Source organism: Oncorhynchus kisutch, linkage group LG10 (assembly GCF_002021735.2).
Source record: "Oncorhynchus kisutch isolate 150728-3 linkage group LG10, Okis_V2, whole genome shotgun sequence".
Classification (NCBI taxonomy): Eukaryota; Metazoa; Chordata; class Actinopteri; order Salmoniformes; family Salmonidae; genus Oncorhynchus; species Oncorhynchus kisutch.
Window position 1 is genome coordinate 58002760 of NC_034183.2, and position 26886 is coordinate 58029645.

General features: G+C 48.8%; 3 protein-coding genes across 3 annotated transcripts in view; 2 read left to right on the plus strand and 1 right to left on the minus strand.

The window, feature by feature from the left end:
* Positions 1-13463, plus strand: part of LOC109885731 (neurogenic locus notch homolog protein 2-like) — a 47974-nt gene extending 34511 nt beyond the window's left edge. The window contains exons 12-27 of the mRNA XM_031834171.1: positions 1640-2026; positions 2236-2464; positions 2598-2799; positions 3052-3208; positions 3657-3841; positions 3974-4106; positions 5164-5421; positions 5525-5637; positions 5871-6406; positions 6510-6985; positions 7105-7330; positions 7442-7701; positions 7901-8205; positions 8404-8551; positions 8745-8842; positions 8986-13463. Of these exons, the coding sequence (XP_031690031.1) occupies positions 1640-2026; positions 2236-2464; positions 2598-2799; positions 3052-3208; positions 3657-3841; positions 3974-4106; positions 5164-5421; positions 5525-5637; positions 5871-6406; positions 6510-6985; positions 7105-7330; positions 7442-7701; positions 7901-8205; positions 8404-8551; positions 8745-8842; positions 8986-10479 (5207 nt within the window). The 3' untranslated portion in view covers positions 10480-13463. The remainder of the gene's footprint in view (positions 1-1639; positions 2027-2235; positions 2465-2597; positions 2800-3051; positions 3209-3656; positions 3842-3973; positions 4107-5163; positions 5422-5524; positions 5638-5870; positions 6407-6509; positions 6986-7104; positions 7331-7441; positions 7702-7900; positions 8206-8403; positions 8552-8744; positions 8843-8985) is intronic.
* A 344-nt stretch (positions 13464-13807) lies between these two features.
* Positions 13808-16110, plus strand: LOC109897328 (microfibril-associated glycoprotein 4). Its single transcript, XM_031834225.1, has 5 exons — positions 13808-13933; positions 14016-14219; positions 14428-14524; positions 15180-15347; positions 15490-16110. Exons 1-5 carry the CDS (start codon positions 13928-13930, stop codon positions 15735-15737), a joined length of 723 nt encoding a protein of 240 aa, XP_031690085.1. The 5' UTR covers positions 13808-13927; the 3' UTR covers positions 15738-16110.
* On the minus strand, positions 15852-22534 carry LOC109897327 (retinol dehydrogenase 8). The gene is made up of 7 exons (XM_031834222.1): positions 22345-22534; positions 20876-21004; positions 20578-20739; positions 18860-19039; positions 18650-18743; positions 16743-16926; positions 15852-16609 (listed from the first exon to the last, which is right to left on the minus strand). The coding sequence occupies exons 2-7, from the start codon at positions 20964-20966 to the stop codon at positions 16394-16396; spliced, it is 927 nt and encodes a 308-aa protein (XP_031690082.1). The 5' UTR covers positions 20967-21004; positions 22345-22534; the 3' UTR covers positions 15852-16393.
* Between the last annotated feature and the right edge of the window lie 4352 nt (positions 22535-26886).

A 26886-nucleotide genomic window follows, 5' to 3' on the forward strand; every position in this document is an offset into this window, starting at 1 on the left:
CCTGACTCTATCCCAGACCCTATGTCTATCCCAGACCCTGACTCTATCCCAGACCCTGACTCTATCCCAGACCCTATCTCTATCCCAGACCTTGACTCTATCCCAGACCCTGACTCTATCCCAGACCCTATCTCTATCCCAGACCCTGACTCTATCCCAGACCCTGACTCTATCCCAGACCCTGACTCTATCCCAGACCCTATCTCTATCCCAGACCCTGACTCTATCCCAGACCCTGACTCTATCCCAGACCCTGACTCTATCCCAGACCCTGACTCTATCCCAGACCCTGACTCTACCCCGAACCCTATCCCTAACCCGGACTCTACCCCAGACCCTGACTCTACCCCAGACCCTATCTCTATCCCTAACCCTGACTCTATTCCAGACCCTGACTCTACCCCGAACCCTATCTCTATCCCTAACCCTGACTCTATCCCAGACCCTGACTCTACCCCGAACCCTATCTCTATCCCTAACCCTGACTCTATCCCAGACCCTGACTCTACCCCGAACCCTATCTCTATCCCAGACCCTGACTCTATCCCTAACCCTGACTCTATCCCAGACCCTGACTCTACCCCGAACCCTATCTCTATCCCAGACCCTGACTCTATCCCAGACCCTGACTCTACCCCAAACCCTATCTCTATCCCTAACCCTGACTCTATCCCAGACACTGACTCTACCCCAAACCCTATCTCTATCCCAGACCCTGACTCTATCCCAGATGATGACTCTACCCCAAACCCTATCTCTATCCCAGACCTTGACTCTATCCCAGACCCTGACTCTATCCCAGCCCCTATCTCTATCCCAGACCCTGACTCTATCCCAGACCCTGACTCTATCCCAGACCCTGACTCTATCCCAGACCCTATCTCTATCCCAGACCCTGACTCTATCCCAGACCCTGACTCTATCCCAGACCCTGACTCTACCCCAAACCCTATCTCTATCCCAGACCCTGACTCTATCCCAGACCCTGACTCTACCCCGAACCCTATCTCTATCCCTAACCCTGACTCTACCCCAGACCCTGACTCTACCCCGAACCCTATCTCTATCCCTAACCCTGACTCTATTCCAGACCCTGACTCTACCCCGAACCCTATCTATATCCCAGACCCTGACTCTATCCCAGACCCTGACTCTACCCGAACCCTATCTCTATCCCAGACCCTGACTCTATCCCTAACCCTGACTCTAGACACACAGAGGCACTACAAACATACACCAGGCACCCGTGATGTATACACTCTCACAGTATACAGACACATGGTAGATAAACACCAATCACTGTTTGAAAATAAACTTGGAGATGCATGTATGCACCAAAACATTTGAACATCTACAGACCGTGTAAATTTCTGTACGTTGTTCTCATGCCAACTGATGTTTCACACAACTCAAGAGGCCTTGTTTGGTTTGGTTTCCAGATCATCCATAAAGGGTCCCATCTAATATACTGGCTCATAACGCCCCCTAGTGTATATCTAAAATAACTGCAGCGGGTGACACAGTTTACTAGTTTACTTAGTAAGATTTATCCCCATGTTAAATTAACCTACTCAATGACTCTACTCTGTATCGTAATCTAACACATCTCCCTTGTGTCGCTCTGTCCTGCGTTGCCTAGGTAACCTGTGCCAGGTAAACATCAACGAGTGTTCGTCCAGTCCGTGTCTGAACCAGGGCACGTGTGTGGACGGCGTGGCCAGTTTCACCTGTCTGTGTGAGCTGCCCTACAGCGGGCCCACCTGTGCTGACGTGCTCACCCCCTGCTCCCCCAACCCCTGCGCCAACCATGCCCTGTGCACCAACACACCTGACTACCTGGGCTACCAGTGCAACTGCCAGCAAGGATGGCAAGGTCAGCTGTGCAACATTGACGTGAACGAGTGCATCGCCAACCCGTGTAAGAACCGTGGTACCTGCAACAACACACTGGGAGGGTTCGTGTGCTCCTGCCGCGGCGGCTTCACCGGGCCCAACTGTGAGACGGACATCAATGACTGTGCCCCTAGTGAGTGACCAATGAGAGACTAGCAATATTCTATTACTGTACTTCATTATCCATAGGACCACAGTCTCTGCTGTTGCTGTACAATACTGGCCTCCATATCTGCTTCTACTTCCTCCAACTCCAGTTTATAACATTATCCAACTATAGTACTGTATAGACATATCATCCTCCTCCATCCCTAACCCCTCTCTCTCTCTGTCTTCCTGCAGACCCGTGTCTGAGTGGGGGTTCCTGTACGGACGGTGTGAACTCGATCCGCTGCAGCTGTCTGCCAGGCTTCACGGGGCCTCGCTGTGCCGTGGAGGTCAACGAGTGTCAGAGCGCCCCCTGTAAGAACGGAGGCACCTGCACAGACTACGTCAACAGCTACACCTGCACCTGCAGACCTGGCTTCACTGGCATTAACTGTGAGACCAACATCCCAGACTGCACTGAAAGGTGAGTCTCATAGCCCGCTCTGTTTGTGTGCGTGCACGTCTGCCCTTTGTGACCTTTGAAACGGTGCGTGTTCTGATGTGTGCAGAATGGATCAGCAGTGATGATTGAACTTTCTTTTACCCTACACCCACAGCTCATGCTTCAACGGAGGTACCTGTACAGACAAGATCAACGGCTACTCCTGTACCTGTCGCTCAGGCTTCACAGGCTCCCACTGCCAGTATGAGGTGAATGAGTGTGACTCCCAGCCCTGCCTCAACGGAGGGGTCTGCCAGGACGCTCTGGAGTCCTTCCGCTGCTCCTGTCCCAAGGGATACACAGGCAACCGCTGCCAGGTACACACACAGCATATACTATACTATTCTATACTATTCTGTTCTATACTATTCTATGCTATTCTATTATATTCTATACTATATTATACTATTAAATTCTAAACTATTCTATTATATTCTTTTCTATACTATGCTATTTTATTCTATACTATATTCTATACTATTCTATTCTATACTAATCTAGAAAGCATTAACACAAACACATGTTCAGATACTGTGGTGTTAAGCTGGTTCTCTTCTCTGTCTCTCCAGATGCCAGTGGACTGGTGCAGACGCTCGTCTCCCTGTCAGAACGGAGGGCGCTGTCGTCAGAAGGACGCCTCCTTCTCCTGTGAGTGTCTGGGAGGCTGGTCTGGACGCTACTGTGATATCCCTGGGGTTTCCTGTGAGGTTGCCGCGCTCAAGAGAGGTACAGAGGCATGCTCTGTTCTTGTTAGTTGTGTGTGTGTGTGTGTGTGTGTGTTTACTATAAGTGTTTAGAGCAGCGGTGTTAAACTCCCTGGGGGCCTCATTCGGTCTTCAACGAGGTCCAGAGGGCCGCACACAAAAATCTTTATATTTCCTCTCCATAGTTGTGGGATTTTCCGATGCTCCCTGACTGTCTAGCTTCATTTTGGTGATTATTAAAGAGCTGGACAGTCAACAAACTGTATGAATGTCGGCCCATTATCATTACTACACTGTTTTGATTTGGTTTTAGTCATTTTAAAGTATATTGAGTTCATACATATATATTTTGTTTTACTCGAACCACCCACAGGCCCTATGTTTGACACCCCTGTTTTAGGGCATGTATGCAGTATGTGTTTGTATGTACACCATGGTATAACTTTCCCTGGTCTCTTGTCTGCTCCCAGGCCTGCAGACAGACGAGCTGTGTCATCACGGAGGTCACTGTGTCAACACAGGAAACACCCACTACTGTAAGTGTCCCACAGACTACTCAGACAGCTACTGTGAGAGCCAGGTGGACCACTGTGAGGACAAACATTGTCGCAACGGCGCCACCTGCAGGGGCTACGTGGGAGGATACCAGTGTGACGTGAGTCGGATTAGTCAAGTCAGAATTCTGTATAAACTGCAGTTTGTCTAATAACTCGAAAGTGATTGTCTTAATGTTGTTGTAATATGGTTCTAGATATGATGTTAATGGAATGTGTCTATGGCCCTACAGTGTATGCCAGGCTACACCGGAGAGAACTGTGAGATGGAGGTCAACGAGTGCCAGTCTCACCCGTGCCAGAACGGTGGCACCTGCATTGACCTGGTGGGACACTACATCTGTTCCTGCCCACCTGGCACCTTGGGTATGTCCTCTTCTGTCCTCACCCATGTCCTCTTCTGTACTCACCCATGTCCTCCTCCGTACTCACATGTCCTCTTCTGTCCTCACCCATGTCCTCTTCTGTCCTCACCCATGTCCTCTTCTGTACTCACCCATGTCCTCCTCCGTACTCACATGTCCTCTTCTGTCCTCACCCATGTCCTCTTCTGTCCTCACCCATGCCCTCTTCTGTACTCACATGTCCTCTTCTGTCCTCACCCATGTCCTCTTCCGTACTTACATGTCCTCTTCTGTCCTCACCCATGTCCTCTTCTGACCTCACCCATGTCCTCTTCTGTCCTCACCCATGTCCTCTTCTGTACTCACCCATGTCCTCCTCCGTACTCACCCATGTCCTGTCCTCCTCCGTACTCACATGTTCTCTTCTGTCCTCACCCATGTCCTCTTCTGTCCTCACCCATGTCCTCTTCTGTCCTCACCCATGTCCTCCTCCGTACTCACATGTTCTCTTCTGTCCTCACCCATGTCCTCTTCTGTCCTCACCCATGTCCTCCTCCGTACTCACATGTCCTCTTCCATACTCACAACATGTCCTCTTCCATACTCATCCATGTCCTCTTCCATACTCACATGTCCTCTTCCATACTCACAACGTGTCCTCGTCCATACTCACATGTCCTTTTCCATACTCACAACATGTCCTCTTCCATACTCACAACGTGCCGTTGTCCATACTCATAACATGTCCTCTTCCTTACTCACAACGTGTCCTCGTCCATACTCATAACATGTCCTCTTCCATACTCATAACATGTCCTCTTCCATACTCATAACATGTCCTCTTCCATACTCACAACATGTCCTCTTCCATACTCACAACATGTCCTAATAATTAGAGAAGATTACTCAGAAAACCAGGTGTTTTAATCTGCGTATGCTGACTACCATTATAGCCTTACGCTGATTAAGATAAGCAGAGTTAGGTGTTTACATGACTAATGCCATACTCAGTTTGATATTTCATTACTAGTGTGCATGTAAACATACTCAATGTTGATACCTGTCCATCTCTCCTACAGGTGTTCTGTGTGAGATCAACGAGGATGACTGTGCTCCTCCTCTGCGGCTGCGCGGGACTCCTCTTAAGTGTCTGAACAACGGTACCTGTGTGGACAGAGTGGGGGGCTACCGCTGTAACTGTCCCCCTGGCTTCACTGGAGAGAGGTGTGAGGGGGACATCAACGAGTGTCACTCCAACCCCTGCAGCCCCGCCAACAGTCTGGACTGCATCCAGCTCCCCAACGACTACCAGTGTGTCTGCAAGCCCGGCTTCACAGGTAAGGAGGGTGTGTGTGTGTGTATAGTCGTATCGCTGTGTAATAAATGTCTGTGTTTGTATCTGTTCGTGCCACTCTAACGTGTGTGTGTTATTGTGTGCAGGTCGGCGGTGCCAGAGCAGGTTCAGTGTGTGTGAGTCTCAGCCCTGTCAGAACGGAGGGGCCTGTTCTGTCTCCAGCAGCTTATCCCTGGGATACGCCTGTACCTGTCAGCTGGTAAGTATCAACATGTTACTGTGGCACACTTTTACCCCGTGTCTAGTCCGCCTGTGGAAACAGCTGATATTTCTACAACAATCTCTGTCTCCCTGAACTTCCCTGCTCACAGAGCATAACCTAGAACCATATGTCAAAGCCCCCTGGATTTATTACAATGCTAACGTCCTGTAGTTGACCACATCTGTTTCCTACCCACACTGACGTTGTATGTGATTGTTCTCCCTCCACAGGGCTATGCTGGGAACAACTGTGAGAGGAGCATGTCGTGTCGGGAGTTGTCTTGCTATAATGGAGGTAGTTGTGCTCTGACCACGCGGGGCGCCCGCTGTACCTGCCTGACAGGCTATGCCGGGCCCCAGTGCCAGCACCGTAGTAACGAGGGCTGCTCCTCCCAGCCGTGTCGCAACGGAGGCATCTGCACTGAGGAGACCAGCTTCCCCTTCTTCCTCTGCCAGTGTGCCCAAGGCTGGACGGGCAAGCGCTGCGAGCAGGGCAGCACCAGGCTGGTAGAGGCCCTTCTGCCGCCCGCCTGCCCCCTGGCCGACTGCCACGGCAAGGCCAACGACGGTGTCTGCGACAAGGAGTGCAACACATTCCCCTGCCGCTGGGACGGGGGTGACTGCTCGCTGGCGGTGAACCCGTGGGCGCACTGCACCGACCCGCGCTGCTGGCGTGTCTTCAACAACAGCCAGTGTGACGAGTCGTGCAACAACGCAGACTGCCTCTTCGACAACTTTGACTGCAAGAACAAGGAGAAAATCTGCAAGTAAGTACTCCACCGCCAGCATTCTGTTCTGGACTCATTCTTTCACCTTACCCTCTATATGAGACCCTCTAAGCTGATCTCTGTAACTCTCTGTCTCCACCAGTCCCATCTACGAGGCGTACTGCATCGACCACTACGCTGACGGCCGCTGTGACCAGGGCTGTAACTCAGAGGAGTGTGGCTGGGACGGGCTGGACTGTGCAGGGAAGGTTCCAGAGAACCTGGCTGACGGGGTGCTGGTCCTGGTGGTCCTGCTACCCCCGGACGAACTCGTGAATACGGCCCCTGCCTTCCTGCAGAAGCTCAGCGCCATCCTGAGAACGACCCTGCGCTTCCGCCTGGACCACAACGGAGAGCCCATGATCCGACCCTACACTCGCCGAGAGGCTCGCCTCAAACGAGAGCTGCAGCCCCACCAGGAGGTGATTGGGTCCATCGTGTACCTGGAGATAGACAACCGTCTGTGTTCCCAGCGGTCTGACGACTGTTTCCCGTCAGCAGACAGCGCAGCAGACTACCTGGGAGCTCTGTCAGCCATGGAGATGCTCCGCTTCCCCTACACCATCAAAGAAGTCCGCGGTGAGTAGAAACCCACGGATACAGCATCTAAAGATAACAGGAGATAACCTTACAAATCATTTCTCCATCAAATACTGTAACCACAGCTCGTTTACTAAAGTCCTTGTAATAACATGTAGGTGAGAAGATCCCAGACCCTGTAGACATGCCAGAGTGGGGCAAGCTGATGCTGGTGGGCGTGGCAGCCCTGTTCCTATTGGTCATCCTGGTGGTGGGCGTGCTGATCGGCCGCAGAAAGAGAGAACACAGCACCCTGTGGTTCCCCGAGGGCTTCTTCCCCAAGAAGGAACCCAGCAGCAACAAGAACCGCAGGGAACCCTTAGGCCAGGACGCACTGGGCATGAAGTGAGTAACCACACTGTTGTGTCCTCACTTACAGCACTCCTATGGTGATTCCAAATCAATGTATCTGCTCCGCTATGGTATTGTGACTGTGTGTTACCGGTCTCTCTCCAGATACATGCCCAAGACGGTGGAGGAGTCTCTGCTTGGCGACCACAGTGACTCGTGGATCGACACAGACTGCCCCGAGGCCAAGAGACTGAAGGTTGAGGAGCCCAGTATCCTGTCAGACAGTGAAGACACTGTAGACTGTAGACAGTGGACCCAGCACCACCTAGCGGCTGCAGACATCCGCATGCCCCCCTCCATGGCCCTCACCCCGCCCCAGGGAGAGTTCGACCAGGACTGCATGGACGTCAACGTCCGAGGACCTGGTCAGTATTGAAATGAACCACATGGAGCGTTGTTGTGTCATGTCAGTGTTGTATGTCTGGACCAGAATCCTTGAGACTGTAGTATATCCTTTAAAAACCGCTCCTCCTGATTCGTATTCCCTTTGATCTGTTCCTGTCCGTCGTGTTTTGATTGACACATTGACTGACCCTTCGCCTCTCCCGTCCTTCTCCCTTCCAGACGGTTTCACCCCTCTGATGCTGGCGTCGTTCTGCGGAGGCGGTCTGGAGCCCGAGCTCCCCGAGGAGGAGGAGTCAGAGGAGTGTTCCGCCAACATCATCTCTGACCTCATCTACCAGGGCGCCACATTGGCCGCCCAGACGGACCGCACCGGAGAGACTGCCCTTCACCTGGCTGCCCGCTACGCCCGCGCTGACGCCGCCAAGCGGCTCTTGGACGCCGGGGCCGACGCCAACGCGCAGGACAACACAGGGCGCACGCCACTACACGCCGCCGTGGCAGCAGACGCCCAGGGGGTCTTCCAGGTAAACACACACTGTTCAGATGCTTAATGTTTAAGTTATATCTTCACATGAACTCAATGTATTCCTCAGTCTTTCTATACGCAGCATTACACATGTAAGACTTGACTTGGCTACTTCTTACAGTTGCCCACTTGCTGAGTAGACTGTTGTGTCATCTGCCAGACTGACATGTTATTTCTCCCCGTCTGTCCTGGTTAGATTCTGATCCGAACCCGGGCTACAGACCTGGACTCTCGTATGTACGACGGCTCCACCGCCCTGATCCTGGCTGCCCGCCTGGCCGTAGAGGGCATGGTGGAGGAACTCATCACCTGCCACGCAGACATCAATGCTGTCGACGAACTGGGTACGTGATTGGCTAAACTAGTGTGTGAGTGTGTGTGTGTTGAAGAGAGAGTTGATGCAGTTGAATGGCGATGCTGTGTTTCGTGGTAAGAGGTATGAGAGAACACAGCACCCTGTGGTTCCCCGAGGGCTTCTTCCCCAAGAAGGAACCCAGCAGCAATGAGTAACAACCGTGTGTGTTCCTCCCATCCCAGGTAAATCTGCTCTGCACTGGGCAGCTGCTGTCAACAACGTGGAGGCCACCATGGCCCTGCTGAAGAACGGAGCCAACAAAGACATGCAGGACCTCAAGGTACACACAGCCCTCCACCTATATCTACAACTGTCAGCTCCCCACAGTAATACAGTCTGGAATATATAGAGATATTGAGGAGCCAACATGTCTAATTCTCTCTCTCTCTCCCGTCTTACCCTCCCCCTCTCTCTGTATATTAGGAGGAGACGCCTCTCTTCCTGGCGGCGCGTGAGGGTAGTTGTGAGGCGGTCAAGGTCCTCCTGGCCCACTTCGCCAACAGGGAGATAACCGACCATATGGACCGTCTGCCTCGGGACATCGCCCAGGAGAGAATGCACCATGACATCGTTCAGCTGCTGGATGAGTACAACACAGTGAGGAGCCCCCAGGGCCACGGAGGGGCCCCACATCACCTGGCCGGGGGACACACCCTGTCCCCCCTCATGTGCCCCCCCAGTGCCTTCATGCCCGGCCTGAAGAACACCCCCCAGGGGAAGAAGAGTCGCCGCCCCGGGGCAAAGGGTTCAGGTCTGGGAGGGCAGCATGCCCAGAACCTGAAGGATTCAGCTAAGGCCCGCAACAAGAAGCTGACCCTGGACATGCAGAGCGCCCTGCTGGAGAGCTCTGTCACCCTGTCCCCCGTCGACTCCCTGGACTCCCCCCGCGGAGGGGCCAACAACGCCGGCTACATCACCAACCCCTGCTCCCCGGTCGCCATGCCCTACTCGGGGCTCTTCCACTCCTCCATGTCGGTGCCCAGCACTCCCATGGTGCACAGCAGCATGATGGACGGCTCTGGCCCCTTCGCTGTGTCTCTGGCCCAGCTCAACGACCTGGGAGATGGAGGCATGTCCATGCAGGGCCGCGTGTCCATGGCCAGCCAGGTCAACCAGGGCCCCCACGGCTACGTGCTCAACGCCGGCCAGCTGGGGCTCAACATGGGCCTGGTGAGCCCTGTCAGCGTGCCCTTCGACTGGCACAGCCGCATGCCCTCCTCCTCCCAGTGCGGGGGACAGGTGGTGAACCTGGTCCACAGCAGCCAGGCGGGCATGCACCCTCAGAGCCCCATGCAGCAGCAGCAGAACAGCCTCATGATGCAGCAGCACCAGCAGAACCTATACCGCAGCGCCCAGCAGGCCATGCTGCAGCCCACGCCTGTCATCGCCAGCACGCCCATCTCCCACAGCCCTGTCAAGCTGCCCTCCATCTCAGAGCAGCAGCAGCAGCTCCACAACCACTCCATGGCCAGCCAGCAGAGCCTCCGCATGGGCACCTCCTCCCCATCCACCCCCCAGACGACACAGCCCCCTCCAGCCTTCTTCCAGCAGCAGCAGCAGCAGCAGCAGCCTCCTCAGCCCCAGCCAGCCACTCAGCCCACCTCTCCACAGGCCTCCCAGGCCCCTCCTCCCCAGGCCAGTGGCAGCACTGCAGGCTTGGAGGACTACCCCACCCCGCCCTCCCAGCACAGCTACTCCTCCGCCCTGGATGCCACCCCCAAGCATTACCTCCGCCTGTCCAGCGAGCATCCCTACCTGACCCCCTCCCCAGAGTCGCCCGAGCCCTGGTCCAGCCCCTCCCCCCACTGTGTGTCTGATTGGTCAGACTCCACCCCCAGCCCGGCGGTGGCCGGTCCTGCCCAAACCCAGATTCCCCATGTCCAGGAGTCCAACGGCAAGATGCAGGTGTTTGCATGAACCCCCAAGGCACCTGGTTAACACCTGGTTAACAGAGACCTGCCTGGGGGAGAGGAGAAAGGAGAGGACTGGCTATAAAGGCCTGTGTGTCTGGAGTTTATGCGTCAGCCTGGTTCCAAGATTTCCATTGGATTCGGATTGACTGTGTTTTATCACGAGGACCGTCTGCTAGTGTTGTTTGCAGAGAAAGAGTAAAGGGAAATGTGTTGTCTGGATATAAAAGAACAGACAATTTAATGAAGTAAGACTTATTCTGTCACAGATGGACTTGTTTTTTTATTATTATAAAAAGTATATGAAGAAATCGAAGTCTTTAATTTCAAAGACTTAGGGATGCTCTCCTGAAAAACTAACAAACTTTTTAAAAAGTAGATAAAAGAAAGAAAAAAGCAACAATGTTGAAGGGAATTCCTTTATTTTTATTTATTGTTTGTTTTCTTCTCTCTGAAGTGCCTTTTCAGGTGTTTTCTCAGCCTCATTCTGTCCTGTCCTCTCACAGTGTTTCACACTCACCTGTTACATGTCTTGGGCTCACCTGGGTCCAGTGGTGTTACAAGGAAAACGACTAGTGATTCAGTCTCTCTCCACCCAGCCCACCACCGGTGTCTAACACTCTGTAGGCAGATCAACATGGGGTTCAGACAGGAAGAGGAAGAGATCCCGCCTCTCTTGACTGATGTTATTTATTTAGGCCAACAGGTAAAACGATCAGATTGGCTTGGGAACAAATATTTACTCTTCTAAGTTGGCTGTCATTAGTGATATTATGTTCTGATTTGATGAACTAGGAAAAAAAGGACTAATTAAGTATTATGTGTAAGAATGTAGAATGATGGGCGTCTCTGAAGCACTTGACGGGACAAAGCGATGGGAGGGAGGGTGATCGTGAGGTGGGGTTCTGACACTGCAATGAGGCACTCTGCTTATCCACACAGAGCCAGGAAGGCATTTAAACATTCATTACAGTACGTACATTGGCCAGTGTTCAGTCAGACAGACAACTCAACAAAAACATTGATGTGTTAAAAGTTTCAATTTCCCATTGACTTAAGCTACGTTCTCCCCAAGGCCGTCTGCGCGTCAGTCCCAGGTCGTCTGCGTGTCAGTCCCAGGCAGTCTGCGTGTCAGTCCCAGGCCGTCTGCGTGTCAGTCCCAGGCCGTCTGCCTGTCAGTCCCAGGCCGTCTGCCTGTCAGTCCCAGGCCGTCTGCGTGTCAGTCCCAGGCTGTCTGCGTGTCAGTCCCAGGCCGTCTGCGTGTCAGTCCCAGGCCGTCTGCCTGTCAGTCCCAGGCCGTCTGCCTGTCAGTCCCAGGCCGTCTGCGTGTCAGTCCCAGGTCGTCTGCGTGTCAGTCCCAGGCCGTCTGCCTGTCAGTCCCAGGCCGTCTGCCTGTCAGTCCCAGGCTGTCTGCCTGTCAGTCCCAGGCCGTCTGCGTGTCAGTCCCAGGCCGTCTGCGTGTCAGTCCCAGGCATGGCTCGAGTCATCCTAGTCATTCGTCTCATTGGTCCTGGTCTAAAGGGCTTTGCCCCCCCAGTCTGCCATCACTACTTCAGTCATGCAGCTTGTTTTCACTCATTCTGAACATTCATTCAGATGAGAGCATTATTATGCCAATTGTAAAATCAGCCCGTCACTGCCCTTTAGTTTAGGTTTTAACTCAGTTATGTGTTGTTGTTTTATATACTGTATATGTGTTGACGCCATGGTTACTTTTTTGAACATCTCCTCGGTGTACTAAGCTATGTTTATCAGCTGCTATTCCTTTACCACTCCCCTGCAAACATTCCTGCATGTTGCCTGTCAGTGTGATAGCATGTTTTTGACTGCTTCTATTCTATTCTTTGACCCCTGGTCCTGTTTTTGTGTAGCCCACATCTGCTTGTGCTCTCTTGCCGACTCCGTTGCGGTCATTGTTATGCGTGCAAGAACGCACACATAGATCTGGGACTCAGGCTAGCTGTCGCGTTGGCCAATAGAAGCACATTCTCTTGCGGTTCCATTGGTAATTGAGGTGTTGGTATGTTCTCCTGCGGTTCAGTTACGGATAAGTCTGTGGACTGATTCCAACTCTGGTGCGCTCCAGTCGTGGTCAGTCAGTCGTCGGTCAGTCGGTCAGTGTGAGGGCCTGGCTGGTGGGTCGGGACTGTTAGTGCTCTGTCACTCCTCAGGGAGGTGCTATACTACAGCATGCAGAGGAGCGTTCCCCTGCATCTTTAGCAGCTTGCACCCCACTAGCCACAGAGAGGACATTTACATATGACTTGTTAGAAGACGTAGAAGGAGAGAACACTACTATGTAGTGCTGCACCCCCCTACTGTAGCTCTTTACTATGGATGTCACTCCCCAGGGATCCAACTAACCCTCACAAGACCACTGCTGCTCCCTGGATAGGATACTCACTACTGGGAAAGCCAATCAGATCCTCCTCCCCTGTTCGATTTCATGACTATGTTTCCTTCACTGGTCCAAGCCTGTTCACTATAACCAGCTACTACAGTACAGTCAGACCTGGGAGGTTTCTGGGTTGGACTGATACTAGGTTCAGATTCCAGTTCAGGGTTCATTTAGTGAAGTGTTTATTTGTTATCCTTTGATTTCCTTTCCTGGCGACACTACTATGCTCTGTCTGTACATTTCAGATATCCCAACTTCTGTCTGTAAATAATGTTTGTCCTGGGTAGATTTACTTGTTTAAGATGCATCTTATGTTTCTAAAAATGATTATGTACTAAAAAGGACAAAAATAAAATGTACTTCCTTTTAGGATTATTGTGAAAATTGAGGATGTGACTGATATTTTATTGGTCTTGTATTATTAGAAGTCATAGATATTTTCTATCATTATTATTAATTCCTATACTTGTTTAAAAGTAGTTTAAAAATCATTGTACATAAAAAAAACTGTTCCACAATGTTTCTTTCTACAGACAAAAGTTGTAAAGTAAGTCAATTCTAATAAAAACTGTAGGGAACTACATTTCTGTGTATCTTTTTGCAATCATCATATTTTCACACATTTATATTTGACTTATAATAATGTACTAATTATTAAGTATCACATGTGAATAGAGCAAATCCTTTCAAATGTAGAATATGATGTTGATTGCCGTTTTAGTGGATGGTTAAAGGCATCGCTACGGCCTTCCTGAGACCTAGAAGTACTGTCTCCCTGAGTTTAGGAATGCCTTAGCATTTCTGGGTCAGTGGTACTGACAGTACTTCTTGAGTACGTTGTTACGCCGCTGAGAGTTGTGAGTTCGTGCCCATGTCAAGTGGAATTTCCACTCTGTCGCAATTGCACAAAAGTAAACAAGTTTAAATGGTATAAAACTGAACTTCCAAAGACCTTGCTATTCATCATTTTCCTCCAGTTCAACGTTACTCTGGGAGCGAGGAAGGATCACAACTTTGGACAACGTTCCTAAGGTCATTTTATCCTATCAGAGAAATAATGAAGGTGAGATTGGTTGCCTTGAATAGGGGTGGGGGTTTATTATTCTATAATAATGTATTTAAGTTAAAGTTTACATTTATTGCAGGCTTTGGATGTGCTCATTCTACTACTCCCAGTGGCAGTCAATACTCTACCGTACGATATCATGCCAGTGGATTGTGCTGATGTGTATAGAAAGGGCTTTGGACACAGTGGAGTGTACACCATCTACCCTGCAGGAACAACCTCCCCCATCCAGGTCTACTGTGACATGGGCTGTGAGGACCAACCTGGGGGTGGGAAATGGACAGTGTGTACAGTGACTCAACCTTTTGTTTATAGCCTTTTGAGCTTCATCACAATTTGTTTCACTACCACTACCTCAATCCATGTTGTTGTTTGCGCAATTAACATTTGAAGTAGAGAATGTTATCGACCCAGAGAGATGGATAAAAATTCCCCTTGTGTGGAACATCTCACATTTCTGTGGAACATCTCAAAATGCCCCTCTATTCCAGGTGATCCAGAAGAGAAAGGATGGAACAGTGAACTTTTACCGTGGATGGGACCAATACAGGAGTGGGTTTGGGCAGTCATCTGGAGAGTACTGGTTAGGTAAGAGCATGACTCACTGGACACATTTGAAATGTCTATGCTGAGATACGAAATGCATTAAATGTCTATTCATGTGTATTATTACTATCTTTAATACTCACCTCGTGTTATATGTTCTCCCCCAACACCTCGTGTTATATGTTCTCCCCCAACACCTCGTTATATGTTCTCCCCCAACACCTCGTGTTATATGTTCTCCCCCAACACCTCGTGTTATATGTTCTCCCCCAACACCTCGTGTTATATGTTCTCCCCCAACACCTCGTGTTATATGTTCTCCCCCAACACCTCGTGTTATATGTTCTCCCCCAACACCTCGTGTTATATGTTCTCCCCCAACACCTCGTGTTATATGTTCTCCCCCAACACCTCGTGTTATATGTTCTCCCCCAACACCTCGTGTTATATGTTCTCCCCCAACACCTCGTGTTATATGTTCTCCCCCAACACCTCGTGTTATATGTTCTCCCCCAACACCTCGTGTTATATGTTCTCCCCCAACACCTCGTGTTATATGTTCTCCCCCAACACCTCGTGTTATATGTTCTCCCCAACACCTCGTGTTATATGTTCTCCCCCAACACCTCGTGTTATATGTTCTCCCCCAACACCTCGTGTTATATGTTCTCCCCCAACACCTTGTGCTTTCCCTCAGGCCTAGAAAACATCCATCTCCTCACTCAGAGGAAGCAGTATGAGTTGAGGGTGGACCTGGAGGACTTCGAAGGAGCTAAAGCCCACGTGCAGTACTCCTCCTTCTCTGTCGACTCTGAGCATGAAGGATACAAGCTGCATTTAAGTGGCTTCAAAGATGGAGGTGCTGGTGAGTCTAAAGAACATTTCAATTTCTCCTCCTTTCCCATGAAACAACAGTATTACAAATCTGAAAGGACTACTTGGTCGATACAGTCTGAAGAAAGTTATACTGTAAATGGAAATGTTGAACAATCCCTTCTGCATTTCAGGAAAATCTATGGATGAACACAATGGGCAGAAGTTCTCCACCTTCGATAAAGACCAGGACACTTACGTTTCAAACTGTGCTAAAACATATCTAGGAGGATGGTGGTATGGAGAATGCCACAGTGTCAATCCCAACGGGGTATATCTGTGGGGCGACTCAATCTATGGTATTGGTATCAACTGGGTGAACTGGAAAGGTTATAAATACTCTTTAAAAGCCATTGAAATGAAGATAAGGCCAGTGGAATAAGTTCACAACCTCTCACACTCACACTTTACATAAAAATATTACCTTTAAAAGTATGAAAATATTTGGAAAGCCACTGAAGTCTAAACATTTTAAAGCTAATAAATTGAAGGGAAAAAAGCTTTGTCTCGTTTTATTGAAGTGTTGCCAGTCTTACCGTAAACCTTCATTACAGTGTTGAAATAAGGTAGAAACGCACTAATATCCTCTAACAGCTGAAGGAACAGTTGCAGGAGTCCAGATTGGTCTGAGACACACTGAACCCTTAGTCCATACGGCTAGGTTACCGGGTTTGATTAGAGGCCCACAAACATCAGTCCTTGTCAAAGTCTTTGTTGAGCACAGTCATTGATAGTTTAAGGAGTGGTTAGAGAATGTTCATAAGGAATCGTGTTGGTCTGAGGCGTGCATCTTTTACTAAGGATCTATCAGGAAGGTCTCAACAGTAATCTTTTCTTGTTTCTATACACAAACATGACTAGCAGAAAAAAAAAGGGGGCTTGTGCACTGCAGACTGGAGTCTTTCAATGACTCACTCCTTCTGCTCTCTCTATCCCCCTATCTCTCCTCACCAGGTTATTCACTCTGTCTCTCCAACCTTCTGCTCTCTCTATCCCCCTATCTCTCCTCACTAGGTTATTCACTCTCCAACCTTCTGCTCATTTGGAGCTCTTCCCTGCCCTCTTCTGCAACATGCGCAGCAGCCCCAGACTGGCAGTGAATAGACTGTCGTGCTTGAATAGCAGCTTATAAAAGGTGTCCAGGGGTAGACGACCGGTAGGGTCTGCGTGCTTCAGGGCAGTCATGGGCATGTACACACGGTTGGTCTGGTGGCGAAACGGAGGCTCCTTCGCTGTGATCAGTTGAAGTGTTTGCTGCAAGAGAGAGTAGAGCGATTAGTATATTCTGTTTAACATTTAGCCACCAAAGGATGAGATGTTGAGACTGCATACCAAAAAATACTAGGATAGTAGTCACAAAATATAAGATAGTAACATAGAGTGTTACCTCTGCTATTTCCTCGGGTGTCTGTGCGAGAGAGTTGAACACCTTCCTAGAGTAGGGCAGGTAGATCTCACGGAAGATCCTAGCAGTCTCCTCGTCTACCCCCGCGAGGTCCATCTTCTCAGCGTCCTCGTACACCTTCCTCTCAAACTCTGTCCCCACCGGACCAGGCTCCACTAGAGTCATCCTCAGAGTGGAAGGACAGATGGACAGAGCGGGGAGAAGGACAGATGACAGAGCAGGGACAGGGACAGATGGACAGAGCAGGGAGAAGGGCAGATGGACAGAGCAGGGAGAAGGGCAGATGGACAGAGCAGGGAGAAGGGCAGATGGACAGAGCAGGGAGAAGGGCAGATGGACAGAGCAGGGAGAAGGGCAGATGGACAGAGCAGGGAGAAGGGCAGATGGACAGAGCAGGGAGAAGGGCAGATGGACAGAGCAGGGAGAAGGGCAGATGGACAGAGCAGGGAGAAGGGCAGATGGACAGAGCAGGGAGAAGGGCAGATGGACAGAGCAGGGAGAAGGGCAGATGGACAGAGCAGGGAGAAGGGCAGATGGACAGAGCAGGGAGATGGACAGAGCAGGAAGAAGGACAGGTGGACAGAGTGGGGAGAAGGACAGATGGACAGAGCAGGGAGATGGACAGATGGACAGAGCAGGGAGATGGACAGATGGACAGAGCAGGGAGAAGGACAGAGCAGGGAGAAGGACAGATGGACAGAGCGGGGAGAAGAACAGATGGACAGAGCAGGGAGAAGGACAGATGGACAGAGCAAGGAGAAGGACAGATGGACAGAGCAGGGAGAAGGACAGATGGACAGAGCAGGGAGAAGGACAGATGGACAGAGCAGGGAGAAGGACAGATGGACAGAGCAGGGAGAAGGACAGATGGACAGAGCAGGGAGAAGGACAGATGGACAGAGCAGGGAGAAGAACAGATGGACAGAGCAGGGAGAAGGACAGAGCAGGGAGAAGGACAGATAAACAGAGCAGGGAGAAGGACAGATGGACAGAGCAGGGAGAAGGACAGAGCAGGGAGAAGGACAGATGGACAGAGCAGGGAGAAGAACAGATGGACAGAGCAGGGAGAAGAACAGATGGACAGAGCAGGGAGAAGAACAGATGGACAGAGCAGGGAGAAGAACAGATGGACAGAGCAGGGAGAAGAACAGATGGACAGAGCAGGGAGAAGAACAGATGGACAGAGCAGGGAGAAGGACAGATGGACAGAGCAAGGAGAAGGACAGAGCAGGGAGAAGAACAGATGGACAGAGCAGGGAGAAGAACAGATGGACAGAGCAGGGAGAAGAACAGATGGACAGAGCAGGGAGAAGGACAGAGCAGGGAGAAGAACAGATGGACAGAGCAGGGAGAAGGACAGAGCAGGGAGAAGGACAGATGGACAGAGCAGGGAGAAGAACAGATGGACAGAGCAAGGAGAAGGACAGATGGACAGAGCAAGGAGAAGGACAGATGGACAGAGCAGGGAGAAGGACAGAAGGACAGAGCAGGGAGAAGGACAGAAGGACAGAGCAGGGAGAAGGACAGAAGGACAGAGCAGGGAGAAGGACAGAGCAGGGAGAAGGACAGATGGACAGAGCAGGGAGAAGGACAGATGGACAGAGCAAGGAGAAGGACAGATGGACAGAGCAAGGAGAAGGACAGATGGACAGAGCAGGGAGAAGGACAGGTGGACAGAGCAGGGAGAGATAAAAGACCACTGTTTAACTGAGGGAATTTAACTGAGGGCTATTCCCTATCTCATGCTAATCATCTACATGAAAACATAACCTGTGTGTTCACTGTCGTGGCATTAGGGCAAAGTCTTATTACTGCCGAGTGCTGGTTTAGTTACTGATGTATGACTCATGTGAAGTGATGAGGCTGGATCTCCTTAAATGTAGACTCACTTCACACTGAACTTCATGGCTTGTACTGCTAGACTCTCACAGAACCCCTCCACAGCAAACTTTGAAGCAGAGTAGACATCATTGAAGAGTAGCCCTAACAATACAAATACAATCCATTCATTTGTTTTAATGTATGATTCTATAGGGATAAGTTTAGGAAGTAAACACCTTATTTATTTCTGAAGCTGCATTTATGTACTGACTACTCACCCTGAATGCCCATGATGCTGCTCATCACCACAATATGTCCGCTTCGACGTCGCTTCATATCAGGCAGGACCTCCTTCACCAGCCGCACCAAGCCAAAGAAGTTGGTGTCGAAGAGCCCCTGCATGTCAGACATACTTTGACACTCCAACGGCCCAATCATGCCTACACCTGCATTACTCACTGAGGGAGACAGATACTGCCATGTCACACCCTGTTCACTCATTATGGATGACAATGTGTTATGGTGTATTGTGTATAGTACAAGTGAGTTTATATTGGAGTGTGGTTCAAGTTATCATGCCGTGTGCACTAGTACAGTGAAATGCCAAAAATGCAGTAAATGCAGGATTTTTTAAAAGTCAAGTAGAACAAAAATGCACAAAAAATTGAAATAAGAAGAACACAAGAAAGTCAGTAGGCTGTATACAGGGTCAGTTCCAGGGTCAGTAGGCTGTGTACTGAGTCAGTTCCAGGGTCAATAGGCTGTATACAGGGTCAGTTCCAGGGTCAGTAGGCTGTATACAGGGTCAGTAGGCTGTATACAGGGTCAGTAGGCTGTATACTGGATCAGTTCCAGGGTCAGTAGGCTATATACAGGGTCAGTTCCAGGGTCAGTAGGCTGTATACAGGGTCAGCTCCAGGGTCAGTAGGCTGTATACAGGGTCAAATCCTGGGTCAGTAGGCTGTATACAGGGTCCGTTCCAGGGTCAGTAGGCTGTATACAGGGTCAGTTCCAGGGTCAATAGGCTGTATACAGGGTCCGTTCCAGGGTCCGTAGGCTGTATACAGGGTCAGTTCCAGGGTCCGTAGGCTGTATACAGGGTCAGTTCCAGGGTCAGTAGGCTGTATACAGGGTCCGTTCCAGGGTCAGTAGGCTGTATACAGGGTCCGTTCCAGGGTCAGTAGGCTGTATACAGGGTCAGTTCCAGGGTCCGTAGGCTGTATACAGGGTCCGTTCCAGGGTCAGTAGGCTGTATACAGGGTCAGTTCCAGGGTCAGTAGGCTGTATACAGGGTCCGTTCCAGGGTCAGTAGGCTGTATACAGGGTCCGTTCCAGGGTCAGTAGGCTGTATACAGGGTCAGTTCCAGGGTCCGTAGGCTGTATACAGGGTCAGTTCCAGGGTCCGTAGGCTGTATACAGGGTCAGTTCCAGGGTCCGTAGGCTGTATACAGGGTCAGTTCCAGGGTCCGTAGGCTGTATACAGGGTCAGTTCCAGGGTCCGTAGGCTATATACAGGGTCAGTTCCAGGGTCAGTAGGCTGTATACAGGGTCCGTTCCAGGGTCAGTAGGCTGTATACAGGGTCAGTTCCAGGGTCCGTAGGCTGTATACAGGGTCAGTTCCAGGGTCAGTAGGCTGTATACAGGGTCAGTAGTCTGTATACTGGGTCAGTTCCAGGGTCAGTGCCAAAACCATATTTACAATTTACAGGGATACTGGAGTGGTAGGGTTAGAAATGTATAGGGGTAAGGTGACTAGGGGTAATGTATCAGGACATTTGATAAACAGCGTAGCTGCAGTGTATATGATTATTGCATGTTTTTATTTTAATTTTTCCTTTATTTAACCAGGCAAGTCAGTTAAGAACAAATTCTTATTTTCAATGATGGCCTAGGAACAGTGGGTTAATGTGAGTGTGTGTGTGCGTGAAGAGTCAGTATGAATGTGTGTTTGTGTTATGTTTGTGCGTGCGTTCGAGCGTGGAAGCCTAATATTCACCGAGTACATCCACCTGTCTGTCTTGCAGGCTGTCCACACACTCTCTGATGGAGTCTTCACAGCAGGCATCCAGCTGTCTGATCTCCAGGGATCTGTTCAGGGTGTCCCCAGCCACTCTCTCCAGGGGTTCCCGCTTCTCTAGGTCCCTCATGGTGGCAACCACTGCCTCACACAGACACACTGCAAGTTAACAACACTTGCATTGCATCTCAACTGATGGGGTTGAGCATGTCAAACTGTCAATTTCATTTATGAAAACCACAATGTTTTACAATCAAGGGTTCAGTGCCTCTCTGACCTTTGAATCCCTTCTCCTTGGCCAGTCGTACAGCCACAGCCATCCCGATCCCAGAGGAACAGCCTGTCACAAGCACCCTCCTGGTCCCCATGGATACCTCACGGCAGCTACAGTTGCTCCTGATTGAAACTGGGTTTGCAGTTGGAATGCATGGACCTTAGTGACCAGTCAACCTTGCGGTCACGGCCAGTGTGTGAAGCAGGTGCTTTGTTCAAAGATTAGAAGGCTAATCCTATGCGTCTATCCTGGGAACGCATTGGCTCCATAGACGGGTTGGCTATTTAGCAACAAAACCGATACGTGCGCAACTATGGGGCAAAACTGACGTTGTTGGCTTTTGTTGACAACATGTAAACTAGATTTCGTTTACAATATTTGTTGAAAACATAAATCAATTTGCAGTTGTTGTCTCTCAAATACGTCGTTACAGTTGTTGGTTAGCTAGCTAGCGAATTTTAGCCATATTAACATTGACATGAAATCAATCAAAACACCTCAAAACAAGAGATGGTATAAAGAACTAAATGAAACGATCCACTTCCGATTTCCCACATGGCAGTCTCTTGTCAGTTTTGCTAGCAATCTGGTCATCCAGAATTACAACAACACGCGGCATGGAAGCGCGCCCATCGTTTTCGTGACGTTGTCAGCTAACCCGTCTATGCTGTATGACCAAACCGATTGGTACAACGGGTCTGGGGGGTCGCTGCTTGCCCCACTTCATTCAGATGTCAGTAGCCTGCTGCTGATTGCTTAATTGCACTCTAGAGGGTAAAGTTCATTATATGGATGGCTATGTGGATTTCAGTAACAAAGCCTCCCCTCAGCCCCCTACATTAATTTCAATCACTTAAGTATTTTTGCTGGGCTTACAAATGCAAATTATTTAATGACAATGGGTCTGCACCACTTTACACATCTAAATACATCTCTAATACAAATATTTAAGTACATAGCATGCACACATGCTACCCATGATGATACATTACATCATATTATAAACTGGGTGGTTCGAGCCCTGAACGCTGATTGGCTGACAGCAGTGGTGTATAAGACATATACCATGGGAATGACAAAACATGTATTTTTACTGATCTAATTACGTTGGCAACTTGTTTATAATAGCAATAAGGCACCTCGGGGGTTTGTGATATATGACCAATATACCACGACTAAGGGCTGTATGTAGGCACTCTGCGTTGCGTCACAAATAATAAGAACAGCCATATACCACACCCCCTCTGGCCTTATTGCTTAATTATAATGTAATAGTGAAAGTTATGCAAGTTCTGGTCAGCCTAAAAGGCTGCAACACAAAGTTGAAGAAGTTGCCAGCTGCGTTGTTTCCAATGACAAAAAAAAGGTTGCTTGGTGCTGCTATCTGAAATGCCCCATGTGCCGGTTAATACAGCAACAGCAGGCTACAGTTACAGCCGTTATAAATGGCTATAGTCTACCGGTATACTAACCTGTAGTGTGGGAAATAGTGCGCAGTTGCTACGGTGCAGGTATATATCCCACGTATATGTGTAATCTAATACAGATATATATATAAGTAAAGATTGACAATTTAGAGCAACGTGTAAACATGTAGGTTATTCTAACCAACGCTAAAGCAAAGTGAACAGCCACATAACGACGACCGAGCAGCCGCTAGCCGGATGACCTAACTGGGTCATGTCATTTTGCAAACTGTGGCTGCTCTACTGGGAGTTGTAGTTCTTTGTCGGCAATTGACATTAGGTTTTAAATCGTTGGTTTAGGAGAGGGGGCTGGTGATTCCGTGATTCAGTTCGCTTAGATGTGACAGAGTGGTGGGGACGGTGGGGGTTGTGCTACATTCGTTAAAGAGGGGTTGGCATACAGAATATTGGAGATACAGGAATTGGAATGTGTAGGAAGAATAGAAATACAGTTGCAGTCGGAAGTTTACATACACTTCCTCATTAAAACTCGTTTTTCAACTACTCCACAATTTTTTTTAAACAAACTATAGTTTTGGCAAGTCGGTTAGGACTTTATGCATGACACAAGTCATTTTTCCAACAATTGTTTACAGACAGATTATTTCACTTATAATTCACTGTATCACAATTCCAGTGGGTCAGAAGTTTACATACACTAAATTGGCTGTGCCTTTAAACAGCTAGGAAAATTCCCGAAAAATGTCATGGCTTTAGAAGCTTCTGATAGACTAATTGACATCATTTGAGTCAATTGGAGGTATTTCAAGGCCTACCTTCAAACGTAGTGCCTCTTTGCTTGACATCATGGGAAAATCAAAAGAAATCAGCCCAGACTTCAGAAAAAAGTTGTAGACCTCCGCAAGTCTGGTTCGTCCTTGGGAGCAATTTCCAAATGCCTGAAGGTACCACGTTCATCTGTACAAACAATAGTACACAAGTATAAACACCATGGGACCACGCAGCCGTCATACCGCTCAGGAAGGAGACGCGTTCTGTCTCTTAGAGATGAATGTACTTTGGTGCGAAAGTGCAGATCAATCCCAGAACAACAGCAAAGGACCTTGTGAAGATGCTGGTGGAAACAGGTACAAAAGTATCTATATCCACAGTAAAACAGGTCCTATATCGACATAACATTAAAGGCCGCTCAGCAAGGAAGAAGCCACTGCTCCAAAAACGCCATAAAAAAGCCAGACTACGGTTTGCAACTACACATGGGGACAAAGAGCTCACTTTTTGTCCTCTGGTCTGATGAAACAAAAATAGAACTGTTTGGCCATAATGACCAAAGTTATGTTTGGAGGAAAAAGAGGGAGGCTTGCAAGCCGAAGATCACCCTCCCAAACGTGAAGCATGGGGGTGGCAGCATCATGTTGTGGGGGTGCTGTGCTGCAGGAGGGACTGTTGCACTTCTCAAAATTGATGGCATCACATGGAAGGAAAATTAATAGGATATATTGAAGCAACATCTCTAGACATCAGTTAGGAAGTTAAAGCTTGGTCGCAAATGGGTCTTCCAAATGGACAATGTTCCTAAGCATACTTCCAAAGTTGTGGCAAATGGTTTAAGGACAACAAAGTCAATGTATTGGAGTGGCCATCACAAAGCCATGGAAAATTTGTGGGCAGTTCTGAAAAAGTGTGCGCGAGCAAGGAGGCCTACAAACCTGACTCAGTTACACCAGCTCTGTCAGTAGTAATGGGCCAAAATTCACCCAAATAATTGTGGGAAGCTTGTGGAAGGCTACCCGAAATGTTTGACCCAAGTTAAACAATTTAACGGCAATGCTACCAAATACTAATTGAGTGTATGTGAACTTCTGACCCACTGGGAATGTGATGAAAGAAATAAAAGCTGAAATAAATCATTCTCTCTACTATTATTCTGACATTTCACATTCTTAAAATAAAGTGGTGATCCTAACTGACCTAAGACAGGAATTGTTTTACTAGGATTAAATGTCAGGAATTGTGAAAAACTGAGTATAAATGTATTTGGCTTTAACTGTATGTAGGAATAGGGGTAACGTAATAGTTAACTTCTATAACCCCTGCAAACCTCTCTTGTTAGCAAAGTTAAAGGGAGTGATAGGATGTGTAGGGGTAGAAAGCTAATATGGTGTGATTTTAATACCCATCATTTTTATTTCACCTTTATTTTTTTCATTATTTTACTAGGCAAGTCAGTTAAGAACAAATTCTTATTTTCAATGACTGAATGCTCTAAGCACTAGGCTACCCTGCCGCCCCTATTTAACCAGGTAGGCAAGTTGAGAACAAGTTCTAATTTACAATTGCGACCTGGCCAAGATAAAGCAAAGCAGTAACGACACATACAACAACACAGAGTTACACATGGAGTAAAACAAACATACAGTCAATAATACAGTAGAAAAATAAGTCTATATACGATGTGAGCAAATGAGGTGAGATAAGGGAGGTAAAGGCAAAAAAAAGGCCATGGTGGCGAAGTAAATACAATATAGCAATATAGCAAGTAAAACACTGGAATGGTAGATTTGCAGTGGAAGAATGTGCAAAGTAGAAATAAAAATAATGGGGTGCAAAGGAGCAAAATAAATACAGTAGGGGAAGAGGTAGTTGTTGAGCTGCTCTGACAGCTGGTGCTTAAAGCTAGTGAGGGAGATAAGTGTCTCCAGTTTCAGAGATTTCTGTAGTTCAATTCCAGTCATTTGCAGCAGAGAACTGGAAGGAGAGGCAGACAAAGGAAGAATTGGTTTTGGGGGTGACCAGAGAGAGTTATACCTGCTGGAGTGCGTGCTACAGGTGGGTGCTGCTATGGTGACCAGCGAGCTGAGATAAGGGGGGACTTTACCTCGCAGGGTCTTGTAGATGACCTGGAGCCAGAGGGTTTGGCGACGAGTATGAAGCGAGGGCCAGCCAATGAGAGCGTACAGGTCGCAGACTCGATATGGGGCTTTGGTGACAAAACGAATGGCACTGTGATAGACTGCATCCAATTTATTGAGTAGGGTATTGGAGGATATTTTGTAAATGACATCTCCGAAGTCGAGGATCGGTAGGATGGTCAGTTTTACGAGGGTATGTTTGGCAGCATGAGTGAAGGATGCTTTGTTGCGAAATAGGAAGCCAATTCTAGATTTAACTTTGGATTGGAGATGTTTGATGTGAGTCTGGAAGGATAGTTTACAGTCTAAAAAAGACACCTAGGTTTTTGTAGTTGTCCACATATTCTAAGTCAGAACCGTCCAGAGTAGTGATGCTGGACAGGCGGGCAGGTGCAGGCAGCGATCAGTTGAAGAGCATGCATTTAGTTTTACTTGTATTTAAGAGCAGTTGGAGGCCACGGAAGGAGTGTTGTAATAGCATTGAAGCTCGTCTGGAAGGTTGTTAACACAGTGTCCAAAGAAGGGCCAGAAGTATACAGAATGGTGTCGTCTGCGTAGAGGTGGATCAGAGACTCACAAGCAGCAAGATCGACATCATTGATGTATACAGAGAAGAGAGTCAGCCCAAGAATTGAACCCTGTGGCACCCCCATAGTGACTGCCAGAGGCCCGGACAACAGGACCTCTGATTTGACACACTGAACTCTATCAGAGAAGTAGTTGGTGAACCAGGCGAGGCAATCATTGAACCAGGCGAGGAAACCAAAGCTATCGAGTCTGCCGATGAGGATGTGGTGATTGACAGAGTCGAAAGCCTTGGCCAGGTCAATGAATACGGCTGCACAGTATTGTTTCTTATCGATGACGGTTAAGATATCGTTTAGGACCTTGAGCGTGGCTGAGGTGCACCCATGACCAGCTCTGAAACCAGATTGCATAGCGGAGAAGGTGCGGTGGGATTCGAAATGTTCGGTAATCTGTTTGTTAACTTGGCTTTCGAAGACCTTAGAAAGGCAGGGAAGGATAGATTTAGGTCTGTAGCAGTTTGGGTCAAGAGTGTCCCCCCCTTTGAAGAGGGGGATGACCGCAGCTGCTTTCCAATCTTTGGGAATCTCAGACGACACGAAAGAGAGGTTGAACAGGCTAGTAATAGGGGTTGCAACAATTTCGGCAGATCATTTTAGAAAGAAAGGGTCCAGATTGTCTAGCCCGGCTGATTTGTAGGGGATAGTGAATAATGATAATGGATAATGATAATGGATAATGAAGACGACAATGGGAGTACAGTTGAACAATGTATGGATAACGGGATTAGTGTGTGTTAATGATGGGAGGGGGATGAGAATCAATGTGGTGAGTGTCAATGCTCGGACTTGGCATTGGTGTCTGCAGCGGTGGCAGGGAGGTGTGAATGAATGGGAAGTGATGAGAGAAACCACCATGGGAGTGATCATTTTCCAGTTAGATGTAAGGTGTGTGTGTGTGTGTGTGTGTGTGTGTGTGTGTGTGTGTGTGTGTGTGTGTGTGTGTGTGTGTGTGTGTGTGTGTGTGTGTGTGTGTGTGTGTGTGTGTGTGTGTGTGTGTGTGTGCTGGAAGTGGTGTTGGAGGGCCAGTAGAAGGCACCCTTTCTGGGACATCTGTTTAACTGGATCATGGACTTCCTGTTCGATTGAGT

What these genes read in the sequence shown, in the direction of transcription:
- LOC109897328 (XM_031834225.1), top strand. An exon ending in CTGGGGGTGGGAAATGGACA is followed by an intron (nt 14,220 to 14,427) that starts GTGTGTACAGTG and finishes CCTCTATTCCAG; the next exon opens with GTGATCCAGAAGAGAAAGGA. An exon ending in ATCTGGAGAGTACTGGTTAG is followed by an intron (nt 14,525 to 15,179) that starts GTAAGAGCATGA and finishes GCTTTCCCTCAG; the next exon opens with GCCTAGAAAACATCCATCTC.
- LOC109897327 (XM_031834222.1), bottom strand. Translation starts at nt 20,966, where the DNA reads ATGGGGACCAGGAGGGTGCTTGTGACAGGCTGTTCCTCTGGGATCGGG. An exon ending in CAGCATCATGGGCATTCAGG is followed by an intron (nt 18,744 to 18,859) that starts GTGAGTAGTCAG and finishes TTGTATTGTTAG; the next exon opens with GGCTACTCTTCAATGATGTC. An exon ending in CACCCGAGGAAATAGCAGAG is followed by an intron (nt 16,610 to 16,742) that starts GTAACACTCTAT and finishes TCTCTCTTGCAG; the next exon opens with CAAACACTTCAACTGATCAC.